Source organism: Triturus cristatus, chromosome 5_1 (genome assembly GCF_964204655.1).
Source record: "Triturus cristatus chromosome 5_1, aTriCri1.1, whole genome shotgun sequence".
NCBI classification, from domain to species: domain Eukaryota; kingdom Metazoa; phylum Chordata; class Amphibia; order Caudata; family Salamandridae; genus Triturus; species Triturus cristatus.
This window is the reverse complement of record NC_140587.1, coordinates 100,222,479-100,240,276: the sequence shown is the minus strand read 5'-3', so window position 1 is coordinate 100,240,276 and position 17,798 is coordinate 100,222,479. Positions and strand designations below refer to the sequence as shown.

The window sequence follows — 17,798 nt, the reverse complement described above, 5'->3', positions numbered from 1 at the left end:
GGAGGAAGCTGCAGGACAAAGGGGGCAGCGCGGGAAAGAGCTACAATGGACCAACGTGATGAAAGGGAAGACTGAAGCGTGAAAAGAACGGGGCTGGAGGTGATGAAAGGTAATGATAGGGGGATTTGAGAGCGCACCAACAAGAATGCAGGTGCAGAATCTGAAACATTGAACAAAGCGTTGTGTATGGTACTGATGAGTGCGCTAAGAGGACCCCTGGGTGACAGGGCAAGAGGATCGTCTTCTCAAGGTCACGTGGTCTGCCTCAGCATGCATGCCCAAGGGAGCGTGCTCCGTTGTCAGAGTTCAGAACTGAAGCCTCCTTTGGAACTTCCGCCTGTTCTCAGCACATGGAAAGACCACCCAGTGACCTAAAGCAGTCTAAAGTCACAGAGACTTGTAAATTCCTAGAGCCAGGTAACAGCTTGTACTACCTGCTGGATACGGATCTCACTTTCAAAGGCGAACCGTGCTGAAATTATTGTTCTACATCAACAGTGCATCTGGGCATGTGATCAATTAATCAATAACTTAAGAAAATAGAGAAAAGCTTATGGGGTTTTAACGCTTCTAAAGCTCGCGCTATGTCACTGCCAAGGTAAACGGAGTCAGACTGTCCCTGAAAGCACTGTAAGGAGGTAAACAACTTGATGCGGAGCTTCCCAGCGGAATGCCGCACATTCCTCGTGCACCAACAGTAAAAGCAGATCGATGATTACAAAACCCCGGGAGCCTGACAGGAGGTGCCCGGCTCAGGGACAGACTCCGATGCAACTTACTAACCACTGAAGACTCTTACTAACATGGCATAGCCTACATGAGAACCGATGAGCCGGCGAATGGATTATACAACAGCACTATTTACAGGAGTACTGCCTGGTGCTCAAGTAAAGAGCTCTGATACATTTGAGTCAAGTTGGCGCTATATAAAACTCAGAAGAGCTGTAAGAGATGTTTAACACGCTCCAGATATTTGGAACCGTTTGTTTCTGGCTCATGTATAAGCTCCAATCTGCTGCAGTTTATTCACTGAAGCCTTAGAGCACTCTATGAGAACCATATGTTGCCAAAGCTCGCTCCCACAAGGGAATCGCCAAACGTGCACGCGTTGCCATTGAAAGCAATGCAACGCGGGCACATTTTTTCCCGAAAAAGCGAATAAATTCCAAGAGGTCTCTTCCTACGCAGCGCTTGCGCGCTGCGTAGGCGAGACATAAATAAAAGCACCATGAGGTGTCCTGCGCTGGCCTTATCAAAGTGCTTTTTTCAGTGACCTTCAGCCAGGCTAAATAGCAGATGTGCTGCTAGACAACATGGCTAAAAGACATTCACATTGACAAGACCAATAGTTCGGGCATTGCCATGATCTTTTGTCTTTGCCAATGCTTGTTCAGAGTTGACGGGGTTCTTGCTGAACAAATGTGGAAGTGATAGTGAGAAACAATTGAGGGTCTTTGAAGTGAAGTCAGGATGTGACGTAACAGGCAGAGCTGTCGACAGAAGAACTTGGGAACCAGGTTTGAATCTCGGAGTCGACAGTTTGTGATTCTGGGCAAATCACTCACACTTCCCCCTGCATATGAAAATTAATGTGTCATTGTGTAACCTAACTGGTGAGCTTTTGAAGCGCTCCAATGCCATTGGCTGGTGTTAGCACTATGGCAAGATACAGGACGTAACAAGCACTCTAATACCTTTGGCTTGTAAAAAAATAATAATAATAAAAGCAGCAGCAACAAGGGAGATTGAGGAACAGGTAGAACAGGGAAGCAGGAGGGGATGGGGAGATGGGCACGCAACGACGGGAGAGGGTGGAAAGAAGCAACGATAAAGTGGTTAAAAAAGTACCTCAATTGAAGCAGGCATAGCGACAAAAAAGGAATGTATCATTGTGGAATGTAACTGGTGAGCACCTAAAGGGCTCCAAAACCTTTGGATCATGTTCACTCTATGGCAAGAAGGAGGATGGGTCCATCGCTCCAATACCATTGGATCATGGAAAGAAAAAAAAACTGTTTGTGTTTTAACAACTTTAAAAAAAATGCATTTGGTTTTGTACGCACACATGCATTTTAGTGATATGTGTGAATGTGTACCATGGAGACGGCCTAAAAACACAAGTACACCTATGGAGTGCTTGAAAACAAAGAAAAAATAGCTCCTCCAGCTGGGAGCAGTGTAAGGCGACAAGTACTTGGTCCAGGCGCTCTGGGAGGGCCAAGCACTAGGAGATGGCATGACACCCGCATGCCATGATGAATGGCATCAAAGAAAACTTGAGCAACGCTGAAGTTTACCAGTGATAGGAGATGGGCAGCCTGTAAACCCACAGAGAGAACACAACACGTCTCTTTGAGACAGCACATGTGCTGTCTAGCGAATCAGCAAATGCACTGTCTGGCCGAGACCTAAAAGCAATAGATTTCCCACAGGCAAAACCTACTGGGCTTGCCAATGCTTGTTGTATTTAGAAAAGGAGTGATAAACAGCCTCATGCATCAAGCCAAAATCCAGTCGGTAAAATACCGATTCGCTAATAGCTCCCGGTATTGAGTTAAAAATACCCAATCCCAATGCATCAACCCAAAAGCAAAAATCGCTATTTAAGGAATCCTTAAATAGCGATTCCTTAAATAGCGATAGCATTTAAGGAATCCCAAATTGAGATTCCTTAATTTAAGGAATCTCAATTTGGGATTCCTTAAATGCAATGCATGAAAGTTAAAAAATTAGCGATTTCGCTAATAGGGGGAGCAAATTACCATGAAGATGAACTGCATAGTAATTTGCTAAAAGTTTGAAAAATGCACTTTTGTGCATTTTTCAAAGTTTCATGTTGCGCACACACATGCCCTTAGAGCATGTGTGTGTGCAACATATGTGCACATATCAATTTCAGGGGTGCAATGGGGTGTCATTTTGACACCCTTGCACCCTTGAAATTGCATGAGCAATTAGCGAGAACCTACTGGTACTCGCTATTTGCTCATGCAATCTCCAACTCATTCCTATGGGCCTGGAGGCCCATAGGAATGATTGGGATGGCATTCCTTAATTCCTACTCGCAATTTGCTAGTAGCAATTAAGGAAAGTTAAGGAATCGCTATTTGAATAGCGATTCCTACATGCATAGCCTTTTGCTATTCCTTATTAGCGAATCCTTATTTTTCGCTAATAAGGAATCGCAAATGCCAATGTTGATGCATATGCCCCAAAGTGATTTATCTGTAATCACAAAATGTGGAACTGAAGCCTAAGCTAGGGAGATGATATGGCGTCCTTTTGGGAGAGGATGTGGTGTAAGGGCCAGAGCTGCCGAAGATCAAACTGGGAAACCAGGTTTGAGTATCGGCTTCCGCTTAACATCCTTGATTTTGGGCAAATCAATTAATCTCGTCATGCCTACAAAAATGAATGTATCCTTGGGTAAAATAACTGGTGTTAATGTAAATCGCTTCAATACCTTCGGGTGGTGTTGGCGCTATATAAAACTGCACAAAAACAAGTAACTGGTGCTAATGTAAAGCACTGCAATACCTTCGGGTGGTGTTGGCGCTATATAAAACTGCGCAAATGTAAAGCAATACAATACCTTTGGGTGGTGTTGGTGCTATATAAAACTACCCAAAAAAGTAACTGGTGGGTGCTAATGTAAAGCACTACAATACTTTCGGCTGGTGTTGGTGCTATATAAACCTACATACAATAAAATAACTGGTGCTAATGTAAAGCACTCCAATACCTTTGGGTGGTGTTGGCATTATATAAAACTGCACAAAAACAAGTAACTGGTGCTTATGTGAAGCACTACAATACCTTTGGGTTGTGTTGGCGCTATATAAAACTAAACAAAAACAAGTAACTGGTGCTTATGTGAAGCACTACAATACCTTCGGGTTGTGTTGGCGCTATATAAAACTACACAAAAAAGTAACTGGTGCTAATGTAAAGCACTACAATACCTTTGGGTGCTGTTGGCCAAATATAAACTTACACAAAAACAAGTAACTGGTGCTTATGTAAAGCACTCCTATCTCTTCGGGTGGTGTTGGAGTTACGTACCACTGCATAAACAAATGTGAAAAACAGAATCAGTGGAGGAGGGGATCTGTGCAACAGAGTTCAGCGAAGGCAAGCAGTGATGGGCAACCAACAGCAATTGCAGGCAGGCACAGGGAGATTAAGTGATCTGCCCGTAATCACAAAATGTTGAACTGCGGCCGAGGCTAAGGAGACGATGTGGCGTCCTCTTGGGTGAGGGTGTGGGGTAAGGATGCAGAGCTGCCAGCATGGAGCTGGGAAACTGGGATGGAGTTTAGGCATCGGCTTAACATCCTTTATTCTGGACAAATAACTTAATCTCCTCTTGCCTACAAAATTGGATGTGTCCTTGTGTAAAGTAACTGGTGCTAATGTAAGGTGCTCAGATACCATCAGGTGATGTTTGGCGCTCTATAGAACTGCACACACAAAACAAGCATTGGCAAAGCCAATAGGTCTTGCCTAAGGGAGATTTATTGGGTTTGCTAATGTTTTTTAGCTATGTTGCAAATGGCTGAAAGTGGTGTACAAAGCTGTATGACACAGCCAGCGGTGTCTGCGTTATTGCGATTCTTTTTTGTTTTCAGTTATGCTGCTCTAAAGCTAGGGCTGCTGTATAATATGGCTAAAAAGCATTGACAAAGCCAATAGAACTCGAACAGGCGAGATCTATTGGCATTGCCAATGCTTGGTACGGAGCCATATGGTAACGTAAAAGTATTTTTATAGTGCTTACAACGGCTGAAGGGCTAATGTTATAAAATGGAGAAGGCCCTTGCCAAGATTTTAGAGTGTCTTGATTCAGAAGCCATTTAGGACCATACTAAATCTGTGAAAATGTGCCAGATAAATGCTCTGAATGTAAGGTAAGTTGTAGGTAGACAGAAAAGTCCAATAGGTTACAGCTTTCATTACAGGGATGCTTCAGGTTGTGTTACTTTGGACGCTATGGTGTCAAAAGAACCAAAAAAGCACTCCAGACTGCTTGTTTAGTAGTAAAATATAGCAAGAATCTGTGTTCAATGGGTTGCCAAGAGCTTTTGGCCCCGGTGCTACTGCACCTGCTGCACCATTCAAATCATGGCCCTAGTGCCTGCAAGGTAACTGCACTTGTGACTGCTTGTGTCACACGGCTATATTTGGCCTGGGAAGAAACACTGCCATTTTACATGTAGTCGTTTCTTAAGTTGCCTTCTTTTCCACACGACGATGTTTGACACACATTTGCGTACGTGACAGTGCAGGATTAGTTTCTCTGAAACCACATTGCTTACAATTCCACTTTGTAAGTACACTATCACAACACCTTGAACATCCAGCACAAGGCCTGAACACATATTGTGCAAATGTTGTTGTTTTATATTCGTCCATGAGGTGACAGGGCTATCACAGAGACAATAAACAATGTCAGCCTGGCTGAAGCCTCGACACGGAAGCATAGATACTGTTATTAAAAGTGCACACATTTTTCCGTGCTCACATTAGAGGAGCATTCTGCTGTCATTAGGAGGCCGTCGCTCTGTCGAAGTTCAAGCCCAGCTGATTCCTGTTTGCCCTCTGCAAGGAGGGATGTCTAACTTGTAACCAAGACGGGGACCTCCATACCTTGCATTCAGGTAATGGGGATTTAGATCACACATTAGGAGATTCTTGGCAGACCACCCACAATGGGCAGCTAGGATAGGGAGGGCGTAGTAGGAGTACACTATACACAATAATTATATGCCAGCATACATGCACTGTCTGAGCGGGATGGTGGAAATATTAATTCCGTTCACCTTTCTTATATTGCCAATAACTTTTATCTGCTAGTGTCTATTAATCATTGCAGGTCATATATTTTATACAAGGATCAAAATGGTTCAATAAATATTGAAAATGTTCCATTATGTATTTCTTGTGTACCTTTCTAGAAGTTTCTAGATCTTTTACCACGATTCCCTGGAGAGTGAGGGCTGTCATGTTCCGGGATTGCCCAAGCCATTCATTACCTTGCCAGGTTTAGGGGTATTCATTGTGGCACTGTGAGCTAGCCATTACGCTGATATATCCTGAGGGGGTGCATAGAAACAGTCTGGCACTACCCCAACATTTATGTTGTCCAAGAAGCAAACAATTCCTACTGGAAAGAGGAAACTGTCCGACACTTGTAGTAAAATATAGCAATCATCGGTGCTCAGTGGTTTTCCAAGAGCATTTGGCCCCTGTGCCACTGCACTTGCTGCACCATTCAAATCATGACCATAGTGCCAGCCATTGGGTCATGCATTAAGAAAGACACACTTTGAATCCTGAGTACACATGCTCATTCTTTTATTGTACGTCCTTTTCAGGGACACTAGAAACAGTTCATCTTCAATTAGAATGATAATCGTTTTCAGAGAACATCATATATTGGGTTACAAATCTTCATTGACATGTAGTGGATTTGACAGCCAACACTAGTTTCGTGAAATTGTTTAGCTTCTTCAGGGTTTAGGAGATTTAATTCATCCAAGGAAAGTTTCTATCCGAAATCTTGATAAGAAGTTCCCAAATAATCTTTGTGGCCTTATGTAGTATCAAATAGTAGCTTCCAATAGCATAATCCGGCAGTAGCCTCACGCTACTCACGTCCGTGTACATAGTATCATGTCATGTTATGTATTCATCACAATCTGGTGTCCTCTTCTTGTGTTGGCTCCTTAAGACAGCTACTAAAACATGGACTTAATGTAGCAATGGCCCTACTTGAAACCCCCACCTCCCTGTCATGAACTATGTTTTATAGAGAAGTCCAAGTAGATGCGCGACCAGCTTTCTTCAGAGAAGTCCTTTCTGATTGGTTGATATATAGTTCTTTGACACAGTCAAGGAGTTCTTGGTGATGGTACTCCGGAGGAGTGAGGGCTTAGGTGCTCACGGAGACCCCACTCCCCTTTACATGCAGTGTCTGATTTAGAGGACGGCAGTAATGAAATCAATCAATCAATCAACCAGAGGCTTATAAAGCACGGCTACTCACCTGTGAGGGTCTCAAGGTGCTGATCCCTCTGGGGGTAAGATCATTCAAAAAGCCCAAGACCTGGCTCAAGGTCCTTCTTGATTTGGGTCAACAAGAAGAAGCTGCATTTGTCGAATATGACTCACCCATACTATTTGCAACACAATTACTAAACTTAAAGTTAAGTTGATTGCAGGTGTCCTGGTTGTGGAAACTCTTCTGGCTCAGCTGTCTGCTATGACTTTTGGGTCATTTTGTGTTTGCCAAACTGGGGCAGCCTCATGGTAGAGCCTCAGCTTGCTCTGCTGTCGGAAGCCCCTAACCCAACGACCTGCCCTTCACCGAGCAGCCAGCTCAGAGTGACAGCCATCATGCCCTATTAAGGGAGGGTTAACCATCACCGCCATGGGAGGTTTGGCAGTCCAGAGGAGGGACCCCAATCAATGGACCTGAAGCACAAGGAGACCAAAGAAACATGGCATCTGCTCTGCAAATTGCTCTGCCTACAATGCATCCATTATATAGGCAGAGGGATTGTAGGCAGTGAGTTCCCGGCTAAGTATGGAGGGATCACAAAATATGGCCAGCCATCCACTACCAGAGGAGTGGAGGTCAGTGCCAGTGCATAACTGGCATGCCACTTATGTGTGTGGAGATACCTCTATCAGAAATAAAGGCTGCTCAAACCCATATCCTGATCCGCTAGCATTCTTGGTAGACCTTCACGAAGGAAGTAGCAGGCTTTCACAGGAAAGTTAAATATTGTGTCCCTAAAGTGCAGACAAGCACCTAAAGTCCTGTGGAGACCGGATATGTCGGCAGAGTTGATAACCAATTTGTGTGTCTATTCCTAGCAGTCAGATTTGCTTGGGGAAATATTCATACTGCACAGAGAATGTTGGCTTTTAGGGCTGAGTGCTTGTCCCACAAATGGCTCGTCCAGCGACAGAACCTCAGCTGATGTGGAACTGAAGTCTAAATCCACCCTACAAATTGTAAATAATATCCTTGCTTCTGAAGGAGTTACGCCCTTCACCAGCCATCTATGAGGATGAAGGACCCATGGGAAGTGAAGGCTGAGATAGGTTGGGCCTGCTTGCAGCCTCATAAGAGCACATGTTAATGGTGAATGCGGCACATTTATTGGATATGACATTGTGCACTAAGCTCACAACGGGATTTGCAGCTCTGGGGAAAAAGCTGTCATGTTACACAGGGGAGAAGATGTGCTGGTGGGCTAGAGCTGTCGACTTTGGAACCTGGGACTCAGGTTTGAATACCGGGCTCAGAGCTTGACATTACATAGAGAGACATGGGGCAAATCGCTTAATCTTGCAGATCGTCTCCCATCGCCCCACGTAATGTACAGCACTCCATTGTGACCTAGCTAGGCTTACACTATATAAATACCAATACATACATCACAAGCAGACTTAGAGAAATGTGAGTGACAGTGTGCCATGTGATGCAAGAGACCAGGCCAGAGTCTTCACAGGGCCACTAAAGAATCTTCCAAGGTAGCTCCGTGCCCTCCCAGGGCCTGCACAACTTCTTTTATTGATATCTTCATCTGCTGCTGGCGACTGGGCCATATTGAAGGAGGCACACCCACCAGGGCAGTACCTCAGTCAATAATGTTAAGAGGGAGTGGGTCTGAGATTGACTCAACAAGCAATGTGGTCAACCCAACAACAAACAAAGCAAAAAGGGAGCAGGTTGGGGCAGTGGGGTGATGAGAAAGGCAGAGGGCATTAATTTTGGAGGTGTTTGGAAAAGTGAGATTATTGGTATTGTAAATATATACATACATTTGACACAAGTTAATTCAGCTCTCAGACTGTCTTCCATGTGTTTACAAATGTAGCATACTATGGCATGGTGGTTCCAGGAGTTGGGTGACTTAGCTTTCATGTGTACTGTTGTGGGAAAGTGTGTGAGTATATCTCGATCTGAATGGGCTGTTGAGGTCGCTAATGGTAAGGCAGCTCAATGGCTTGAAGTCTTTTGTGTGGATGAGGATGCCAGGAGTGGTGCTTAAAGTGCACTGTTGTTGTAGGTGTTCTCTACATGAAGTTCTGCATCTTGCAATCCCTGAAATAAGTTTTCATGATCATAAGGGGTCCCATCGTCAGCCTCATCATTGCAGTTTTTAGTTCTAGGATCCAAATAATTAAAATGATAAACCGTTTGGGACATTCGGGAAAGCTGCTGATGTGTTTCGGACTCTGATAAACCTATTGGCCCTGCTTCTGACATCAGTGATGGTGTTGAGACTCGGGCTGGTGCAGGTTTGCAGCACTGAGGGCCAAACATTGCACTAGAGCCAATAAAGCCAAGCTCAAACAAGGGGCTTGCCTCAGTTCGATGTTGAGAGGCACAGTCAACAAATCCGCTGGCGGTAACTTGAAGGGAGGCGATCCATGGAGCTTGAAGGCATGTCACGGGATCCGGCAGAGTACCAGATATTTTGTCAAGAGCCTCTTGCAGTTCTTTAGGCTGTTGAGATATCGCCGATGGCCTGGGGAAGTCGGGGTGCATCAGGAGCAGTGTTGGAATTGGTTCCAAAATCAGAGAACGACTCAATGATCTGTAGGTACCTGGGGCATCACACAACTCTGAAAGGTGGGAGTGGCGGGAGAAAGGGGAGCTTGCTTGGACTTCTTATCCCTTTTCGACTTATATTTACTTTAGCTTCTTGACTGCAACAATGATCGGTCGCAACATTGGCCTCTGGAGCAGGAGTGCATGCGCTCCCTCAACTTCGACCGACACCGGACCTTCTTTTTTGACTTCCTTCTGAGTTCCGTGAGGGTGAGTTTGACTTCACGGCTGGAGGTTGCCTTGTGGTTCAACATCATGTAGCAATCACATGACTCTGAGTCATGTTTAGAGCCTACACACCAGAGACAGACATTATGGAGGTCTGTAATAGACATCTGGCAGTGGCAGTTTACTCAACTTTAATCCTGTAGCTTTTGGGGGAGACATGTCCCTTGCACACTGAAAGGATTTTGAGAAAGAAGTTCTGTCAAGTGACAGAATTGGAAGGAGCTCTGGATGTGCATCTGAAGGTGTGGAAAGAAAGAAACTGCGATCAGCACGCTGAGGTGGTGCAGATATAGTGGCCCGATGTCACATCCAGGGTGGGGCAGATCTGATGCAGTGTCTCCCACCGATGCACAAGGGAACTGCTATTCATAATTCTCATGATCTGGCGCTGGGGGTAAGGAGCCTGCAGTTAGAAGTCTCTATCACAACATCCATTATTGACAGCACTTCAGAATGACACACCATGAGGCACTACATCTACAACCAATCATTTCTATAGTGGCTTCTAAATAAAAGTATACCTGTCTCTAGGTACGATCAGACTCAACATTGCTGTGCTGAGATTATATACCTGGCTGGCATTACCACATAGGCCGTTCACTTTCACAAGATATGGGGCAGATGGGTGATGCTTGAGGAAAAGCATACAGTCAGTGCTATGGGGACTCATCTAATTAAAACCTGATCACAACTTGCTGAAGGCAAAGGACTGTAGCTGGAAATGAGTGCCAGAATATCACTCAGATCTCTGATGTACACATTTTTTCACACATGCAGGTGACAGAGGGAAGTACCTGACTTCAACTTCTAGAGCACCATGGCAAGATCGGTGTGGCCTGCAATTCCTTGCTTGGCATGGACTGGAGTCATTCTTGCACTGACAGAGAGTGAGTGATTGACAAGCATTATCATATCATGCTATTTTAATTCGAAAGGGTCCAACCACTTTGGACCATGCCTGTCAGTGCTTTAAGTGGGACAAAAAAAGTGTGGGGATATCTAAAAGGGGAGTGGCCAAAGAAACATAAATAGGAATACTTTTCAAGAGCAGGCCTAAATAATGACGGACCTTTCTTAAAACATGTGAACTAAAACCTTGTGCAGTGGTGGCTGGCACTGATCAGGGGTGGTGAGGCGTAGGAGGGGGCTAAGGGGTGTAAAAAAGAGAAAGAAGAGGTACGTCCTTGCCACATCTCTCCTCCATCCTCTCTCCCAGCCAGAACAGAACAGGAAGTACCCAGGCTCCCCTAAGCCAATCACAGCGCTGCAATGCAGCGTTGTGATTGATCTGATCGCCGTGGTTCCACGCTCAGCCAGGGACTGTAAGCCTGTGCATGTTGTCCACCCAGTCTGTAATGCAGCCTGGGTTGAGCACATGCAAAGTGTGCATGACTGTTTGACTGGCACCAGACAGCCGGACAAATAGTCATGCGCACTTACAGTGTGCCATCACTCCTTGCCCTGCTCCTCTGTCATCAGAGCAGCCTTGTCCTGCAAGTTCGGGCTGGACTGTTCCCATGAGGCACAGGGTCAAGACTGATTTGCACATGGCTGTGTCTGAACTGGGGTGACGAAGTGAGCTAAAGAATGATGATGGATTCAACCCAGATCTGTGACTGGGTGTGAGTGTCTGAAAAGTTTCAGCGCTCCGTCCAGCAGCAGGATAAAATAAAAGAATATTAACCTTGAGTTATTATCATTTTATTTTTCATCTCATTCACTGCTGCAAAGCAGTGGGGCGACGCTCCTTCGCCTTAGAGGATCAGCCACCACTGGCCCTGTGCTTCACACTGTGAGTGGGTTGACCAGTATTTGGGGGCCTCTCTTTGTGGTTTCCGTTATTGCATCCAGACATATAACTCTCTATGTTTTAATTCTGAAAATATGAGGCAGTGAATTCCACATTACTAAGGTCCCCAAAAGGAGTAGTGGTCTTCGGAGTGCCTTAATCACTTCTGTTTGCCCAGTTACACCATTTTCATCTGCAGTCTCTCTCTATCTTAGACACTAACATCCCTTTTCTCCCACATCTTTCTGAAATCATCTACAAATCTCACAACATCGTTCCTCTTCAGCATCGTCTTTTCACTCTCTCCTGCATATATTTCTTTGAATCTCCTCCACTTCAGTCCACACAGTCACCTATAATCACTGCACTTTCTTTTCCTTCGGCGCTGACCATATTTCAAAAGATGTCTAACTCCTTCACACACTTTCCCACAATTACATTTGGGACATATGTGACCATCACTCGAAAAAACAACCAAGGATTGGATGCGAATGCAGTCTGAAACCTTTACGGCCCTCTGACAGGCACTATGACGAACGTGCAGTGCCTTTGTGGACCGTCAGAAGCACCCGAACATAACCTGAACTCACCCAGACACCTGGAGGCAACTCACACGCTAAGATATGACGTTGACTACTGCCCTGGCCGTAAGTGCTGGGCTGTGTTGTTTGGGGGGTATTCCACCCTACACCCCCCCTTGAAGATACACCCCTGAACGTCACCTCCCGGCTGCACTGTTACCTCCTTGGTCATGAGGGGTGGGGCGCAAATGGACATGTAACCAACATGCACCAGTCATGGAAAACCTGATAGCTATGTAATGCAGGATTCCGCTGTGGCTTGTCTGCTTGGCCGCGGGCAGGATGGCCCGGTCCACTGCTACACTTTGTAGCCCACACTATACTCTAACAAAAGACTCAATATCTTTGAAAATAAATAACAAAACGTTATCTGACATAAATATCATGTCTTAAATATAATTTACAAAAATACCACTCCATTGAGAGGGGGGAGTCTATTTACTAAGATTTAATGCTGTGTTTGCATCACAAAAGTGACACAAAACGACCCTAAATATTTTTTTACCTATTTACTTTTCAAAATAAAACCTGTTACTCTAAGGGGGCGAACCATGGGTGATACATGGACGTTCTCATGCAACCAGCAAGGTTTCTGATGCTAAACCTTATTTACTTAAAAAAGTAGACAAGTTTTAGCCTGAGAAAATAGCGCCCATTTCAGATAGGTGCAATGAAGAAGAAATGCTTTTTTTCTGCTTTATTTTCCGACTCTGCCTGTGTGCTGCACTGTACAGCCCACTTACAAAGTAGGAAAATGTTTAAAGTTAGTCTAAGTATAGTATTTTGTTCTGGAAATGTATCCTTCCGGTACAAAACTGATGCTAGACTCCTGGAAACACCCTAGCACTATGGCGCAAAGATGTGTCAATGGCGCATTTCTGTGCCTGCATTAGGGAGAAGGGAGCAGAGTGCCTTATTTCTGTAAATATAGCATTCTCCTGCTCTCTCCTTCTCAAGCACTGCAGCATTTGCAGCTGCTGCGCTGCGTGAGAAACTGGCAAACCTTGCCCGAGATTTCTATTATTAACTTCATGATAAAACGGTAAAACTTCAGTTTACGCGCAGATATTCTGTGCAGGATAATTATATGTAATGAATGTAATCAAAGCGAAAATGTATATAGGAAGTTTTAGAACCCTATCAAATGTTCTGGATGTGAAGATGCCTGCTGTGTATACGAATTATACACACATCCACCCAGAGACACACTCACATCCACACACATATCGGACTGATCTATTGGAGCAGGGTCAAGACTGATTTGCATACGGCTGAGTCCAAACTGAAATGTCACGGTGAGCAAAAGAATGATGGATTGACCTGCTACCACAAGAGATTGTTGCCATTGGTTAGGCATATTGCAAGCATTCCTCCCATCACCTTTTGTGTGTCTGATGCATACTGTATGTGGCAAGGGTATACCCAGTCATGGGTCCTTTGCTCACAGTGGAACCAAGCTATACCCGACTGATGAGCCCATCACTAGGGTGAAACCGGTCTTGGGTTGCTTGTCTTCTGGCTCAGGGAGGACCTGACCTGGCAGTTGGGGCAGGGCTGTTCCCATGGGGAGCAGGGTCAAGGGTGGTTTGCATATAGCTGGGTCCAAACTGGCATGATTGGCAAAAGAGCGATGGGTTGAAATGCTACCCCAAGCGGTTGCCAGTAGTTAGTCAAATTACAAGCATTCCTCCCATCACCTTTTGTGTGTTTGATGTAAACTGGATCTTTGCCCCTCTTTCCACCTCACCTCACCACTGCCCTGGACTTGGATGTCTGCACTGATCTCTCTTTAGCCTTCATCACTGCTCATGTAGCCAGGTCACACTGGCCTGAGTCTTCCCTGGTACCTTCCCTCCCGGTCTCCTTGAACACTGGCACTTCACTGTACATATACCCTGCCATCCGTTCCATGCCCTGACTGACATTTTGACTGTCAAGATCTTCTCTCCCCAAGGAATACTCACCACATTAGTGTGCTTGTATGTGGCGTTGAGCGAGTAGATTTCTCTTGGAAGGAACTTCCTGTGATATTCGGAAGGGGCTTGACTTGTTGCTATGATCTTAATTGCCACCTGAAAGAAAGAGAATTTGAAATAGTTAAAATATTGGCAGGCACGGGTTGGGAGTGCAAACAGGCAGATCACAAGTAGAGCTGGGGTATATACAACAACTCTGCCTAGGTGATCTGCTTCCTCAAGATCATGAGAAGGATGGATCCCACTAAGAACCCTATCCACAAAATAATGTTTTCAGAGAAGAAAGACACCCTGGCCCATGGCAATCGCACATGTCAAACTGAAAGCCCGTCATTTATTTACACAAGAGATGCCCCCATTTGATTTAGTTTCCAAAAACACTCTGGGCAGAACTGAACAGATATTCAAAAAGATGGCTTCAGCCCAGCACTGGAGACAGAGGTCTGATCTGAGATCCGGGCAAGTTAAAGTTTGCTGGTAATTACTGCCTTCCCCAGTTAACCTGCAGGTATCCATGAACAAGCAGAACATAGAATGTGGGCTCTTGCATCCATGTTAGAGGCCAGTATGCATATTCCAATGTGCAGAAAGCATCATCAGGTTTGGATATCTCCTTAGAGCACCACCAGGACCTTCCTGGGCTCACCTTGGCGTGGTGTTTGTTTTTGAGATCTGATGCCAGCTTGTAGTTCTGCACCAACTTTTCGTGAGTAGCAAAGCCAAGGTAGACCTTCGAAAAGGCCCCAGATCCAATCTTCTTGGAGGAGAGAAGGTAGCCATTGCTTTTGCATTCCCGGACGGGTTCGATCAGAGTGTGGTCCACCTGCTTCCTACGGCCGCTCTTCATGGTGAGGGAAGCACATGCTCAGCTGGCAGCCATACAGAAGGCGAAGGCACGCACCGGGGCGCCAGACCCCCAGAGAGGAAATGGCAAGTGTACGGGAGAAAGGCGCAGATCTCCAAGCGGTGTCGCGAAAGCGCACACTCCTCAATCTTCCTAAGCCAGATGAACGTGGATGGGGAGCGGACTAGGCATGTTTGTGCTGTTCCACCACCATGGGTTCTCAAAAATTGCCCCCAGCACTCTCCCAGGGCATGGCCACTGAGATTTCCAAAGTCTACACTTCCACTGTTTGATGTGTTCTGGTCCCCATGGTGATGAGCAGAGAATGCAATGGGTTCCATGGAAGGTCCATTGAAGCTTCTAGAGCTTTCAGGTGAATGACAAGCTCTCCAGCCATCAGATGGTGATGCTGAGAAGTCCCGGCCATTACAATATGCCGCTGGCGCAGTACCAGGGTGTGAAACAATCCATGACAACCCTATCTGGCATCAGCCATGCCGCATTGTGCAAAGCTGCAACGACTCACATGGAATGGATGAACAAAACTCAGAGCCACATTTATCAACACTTTGCACCAGTGCACAGTCATCAAAAGTGACACTAACCAGTGCAAAGTGTTGGCTTTGATATTGACTTTCTAGTGAAAAACTTAGGTGCGTTAAACTAATACCAACTAATGCTCTTTGCTGCTTTGTGCTACTCTGTGTCTTTTTAAGGAACTTTTTATTGAGGCGTTTTCTTTTTTTTGTTCTTACTCAAACTATCATGTTTACATGCTTACAGGCAAAAAAGAATACTTATAGTTGTGATAATCGGTGAGTCCAGCTCCATAGTCCAGTAAGTAATGGGTCTGGTGGACCAGGCCTTGAAGTCGCCCTCACAGGCTCTGAATGGAGCGCGTGGACCATGTGGAGCTGGGCTGTGGCCTGTGCAGAATGAGTCTTTAGCCATGGATCGGTAAGTGTGTGTACCTCTACAATAACAAAACTGGGAGGGAGGAAGCAATTAGACACCAGCCCAGGTGTGGGTGGTGGGTGCGCTGGCAGGGCGGAGGTGGGCCGCGGGCACCCTAGCAGCCGGGTCAGGCAGCCGGACTGTGGCGCTTCAACTGTCAACGGGGTGTGTCACTCGGGCATGTGGTGTGGCTTCGGGATATGTGTGTGCGGGTCAGGAGGTGCTACTTTGTGTTAAGGGGTATCCCATGGGTGGTACAGGGCATTACTATATAGCCACTCATAGTTTTTGACGCAAAACCCTATCTACTAGCATTTGACTTTCTCCAAACTTTTCCAACTTTGCATTAGTGCTGCATTGTGCAGCACATATATAGAGTGTGAAAAGAATGTCCTAGCATTGTATGTTGTACTGAAAGGTACCCTTCCACTACGTGATCTGTGCTAAACTCATGCACACACACTACACTACAGAGGTGTTTGCGTCCCGCCAGGCAGACAGGAAGTGTGCCAGGGCTTGGAAAGAGAGCAGTGTCCTATCTTTGTAGACCTAGCACTCTCCTGCTCTCATTCACACACAGCACAGCAAAGTGCGTTTACATGAAAATATAATAAATGTGCCCCTTTGCGACTATCACGTTCATCCTATTAGAAATGTAGGATATTATGCAGTGATTACAAACATCAATGTTTGATTTGTTGGCAGTCTTATTTCTACGGAAGCCGGATTGTTCCTTAGGGGGACACTGGGGCAAGGATAGCATTTAACCCCTCAGCAGTAATGTAGTAGCTATCAATGCCACCCCTTTACAAGAACTCATCTTCCCTCAGCGTGCAAGTATAGGCATAAAGTGACCAACTGTGGGTCATACAAAGGAGTGGATGAAATCCTTCCCATTTGTGGTACGCGGATGCGAAACAGTGGACAGTCCCTCTGTTTCCAGGATTCTTGCATCCACCTGCCCCAGACTGATGGAGGCAAAAAGCCCTGCAGAAGAACTGCTCACTCCGGGAAGTGAGGAATGAGGAGTTCAGTTTGCCTTCCAGCATTGCCAGTGGCCACACTGCATTATTACCTTAAAGGTAATTACATGAAGTTGAGTACAGTGCTCTTCAAGGCGACTGTCCCAGAGGGTGAGCTTGTGTGTGCCAGATCATCAGGAAGGCCCTGCAAGTGGGTGCTGCCCACAGGGACATTTCCTTCAAATGCACTGTCAGGGGCACCGGCAATGTATCTATTGTCCAACTCCTTACAGTGTTTCTAACTGTGCTGTCGGCTGTTGATGATAATAAAAAGAATTATTAAAAATTCAAATAAAAACTATGCTTTCGGCTTCCTTTCTGCCCGAGGAGCAGCGGATCAGTCCCAAGTCCACTCTGAGGGCGGGAGAAACACGGCAGCCATATTTCCTGCGCTTCTCTTACCGGGTGGAGATTCCGCCCAGCTCTAATCATGAGTAAGCAGAGAAAAGGGAGTTGCTGCAGATATGAAAACAGTAAACATCCCCAGGAGGGAGCTGTCTGAGGTCCTCTTAGAGAAGAAGAGGGTCCCTCCAATCCGTGGTACTTTCTGGTTACCTTCTGAGATTCTTGTTCAGATTTAAATTCTTACTTTGAACAGAAGTATAATTATTGAGAAATGCTTTAAGTGAAAATAATTGTGGGAAGAAATATGCATAGAAAACAGTATCATAGAAAACGTGTTGGAAATGTCTGTGAAGCTGGGGTTAGAATGAAGGCAAAATTTAGGGTTAGAGTTGGAGTCGGAGTTAGGAAGAGTGTGTCAGGGTTGTGGCGAGGGT

General features: G+C 45.5%; 1 protein-coding gene across 1 annotated transcript in view; it reads right to left on the bottom strand.

The window, feature by feature from the left end:
* The window catches only part of LOC146830314 (testis-specific serine/threonine-protein kinase 4-like), a 350,041-nt gene that overhangs the window by 312,675 nt on the left and 19,568 nt on the right, over positions 1-17,798 (bottom strand). Inside the window, exon 3 of the mRNA XM_085603709.1 lies at positions 14,188-14,295. Within this exon, the coding sequence (XP_085459835.1) occupies positions 14,188-14,295 (108 nt within the window). The remainder of the gene's footprint in view (positions 1-14,187; positions 14,296-17,798) is intronic.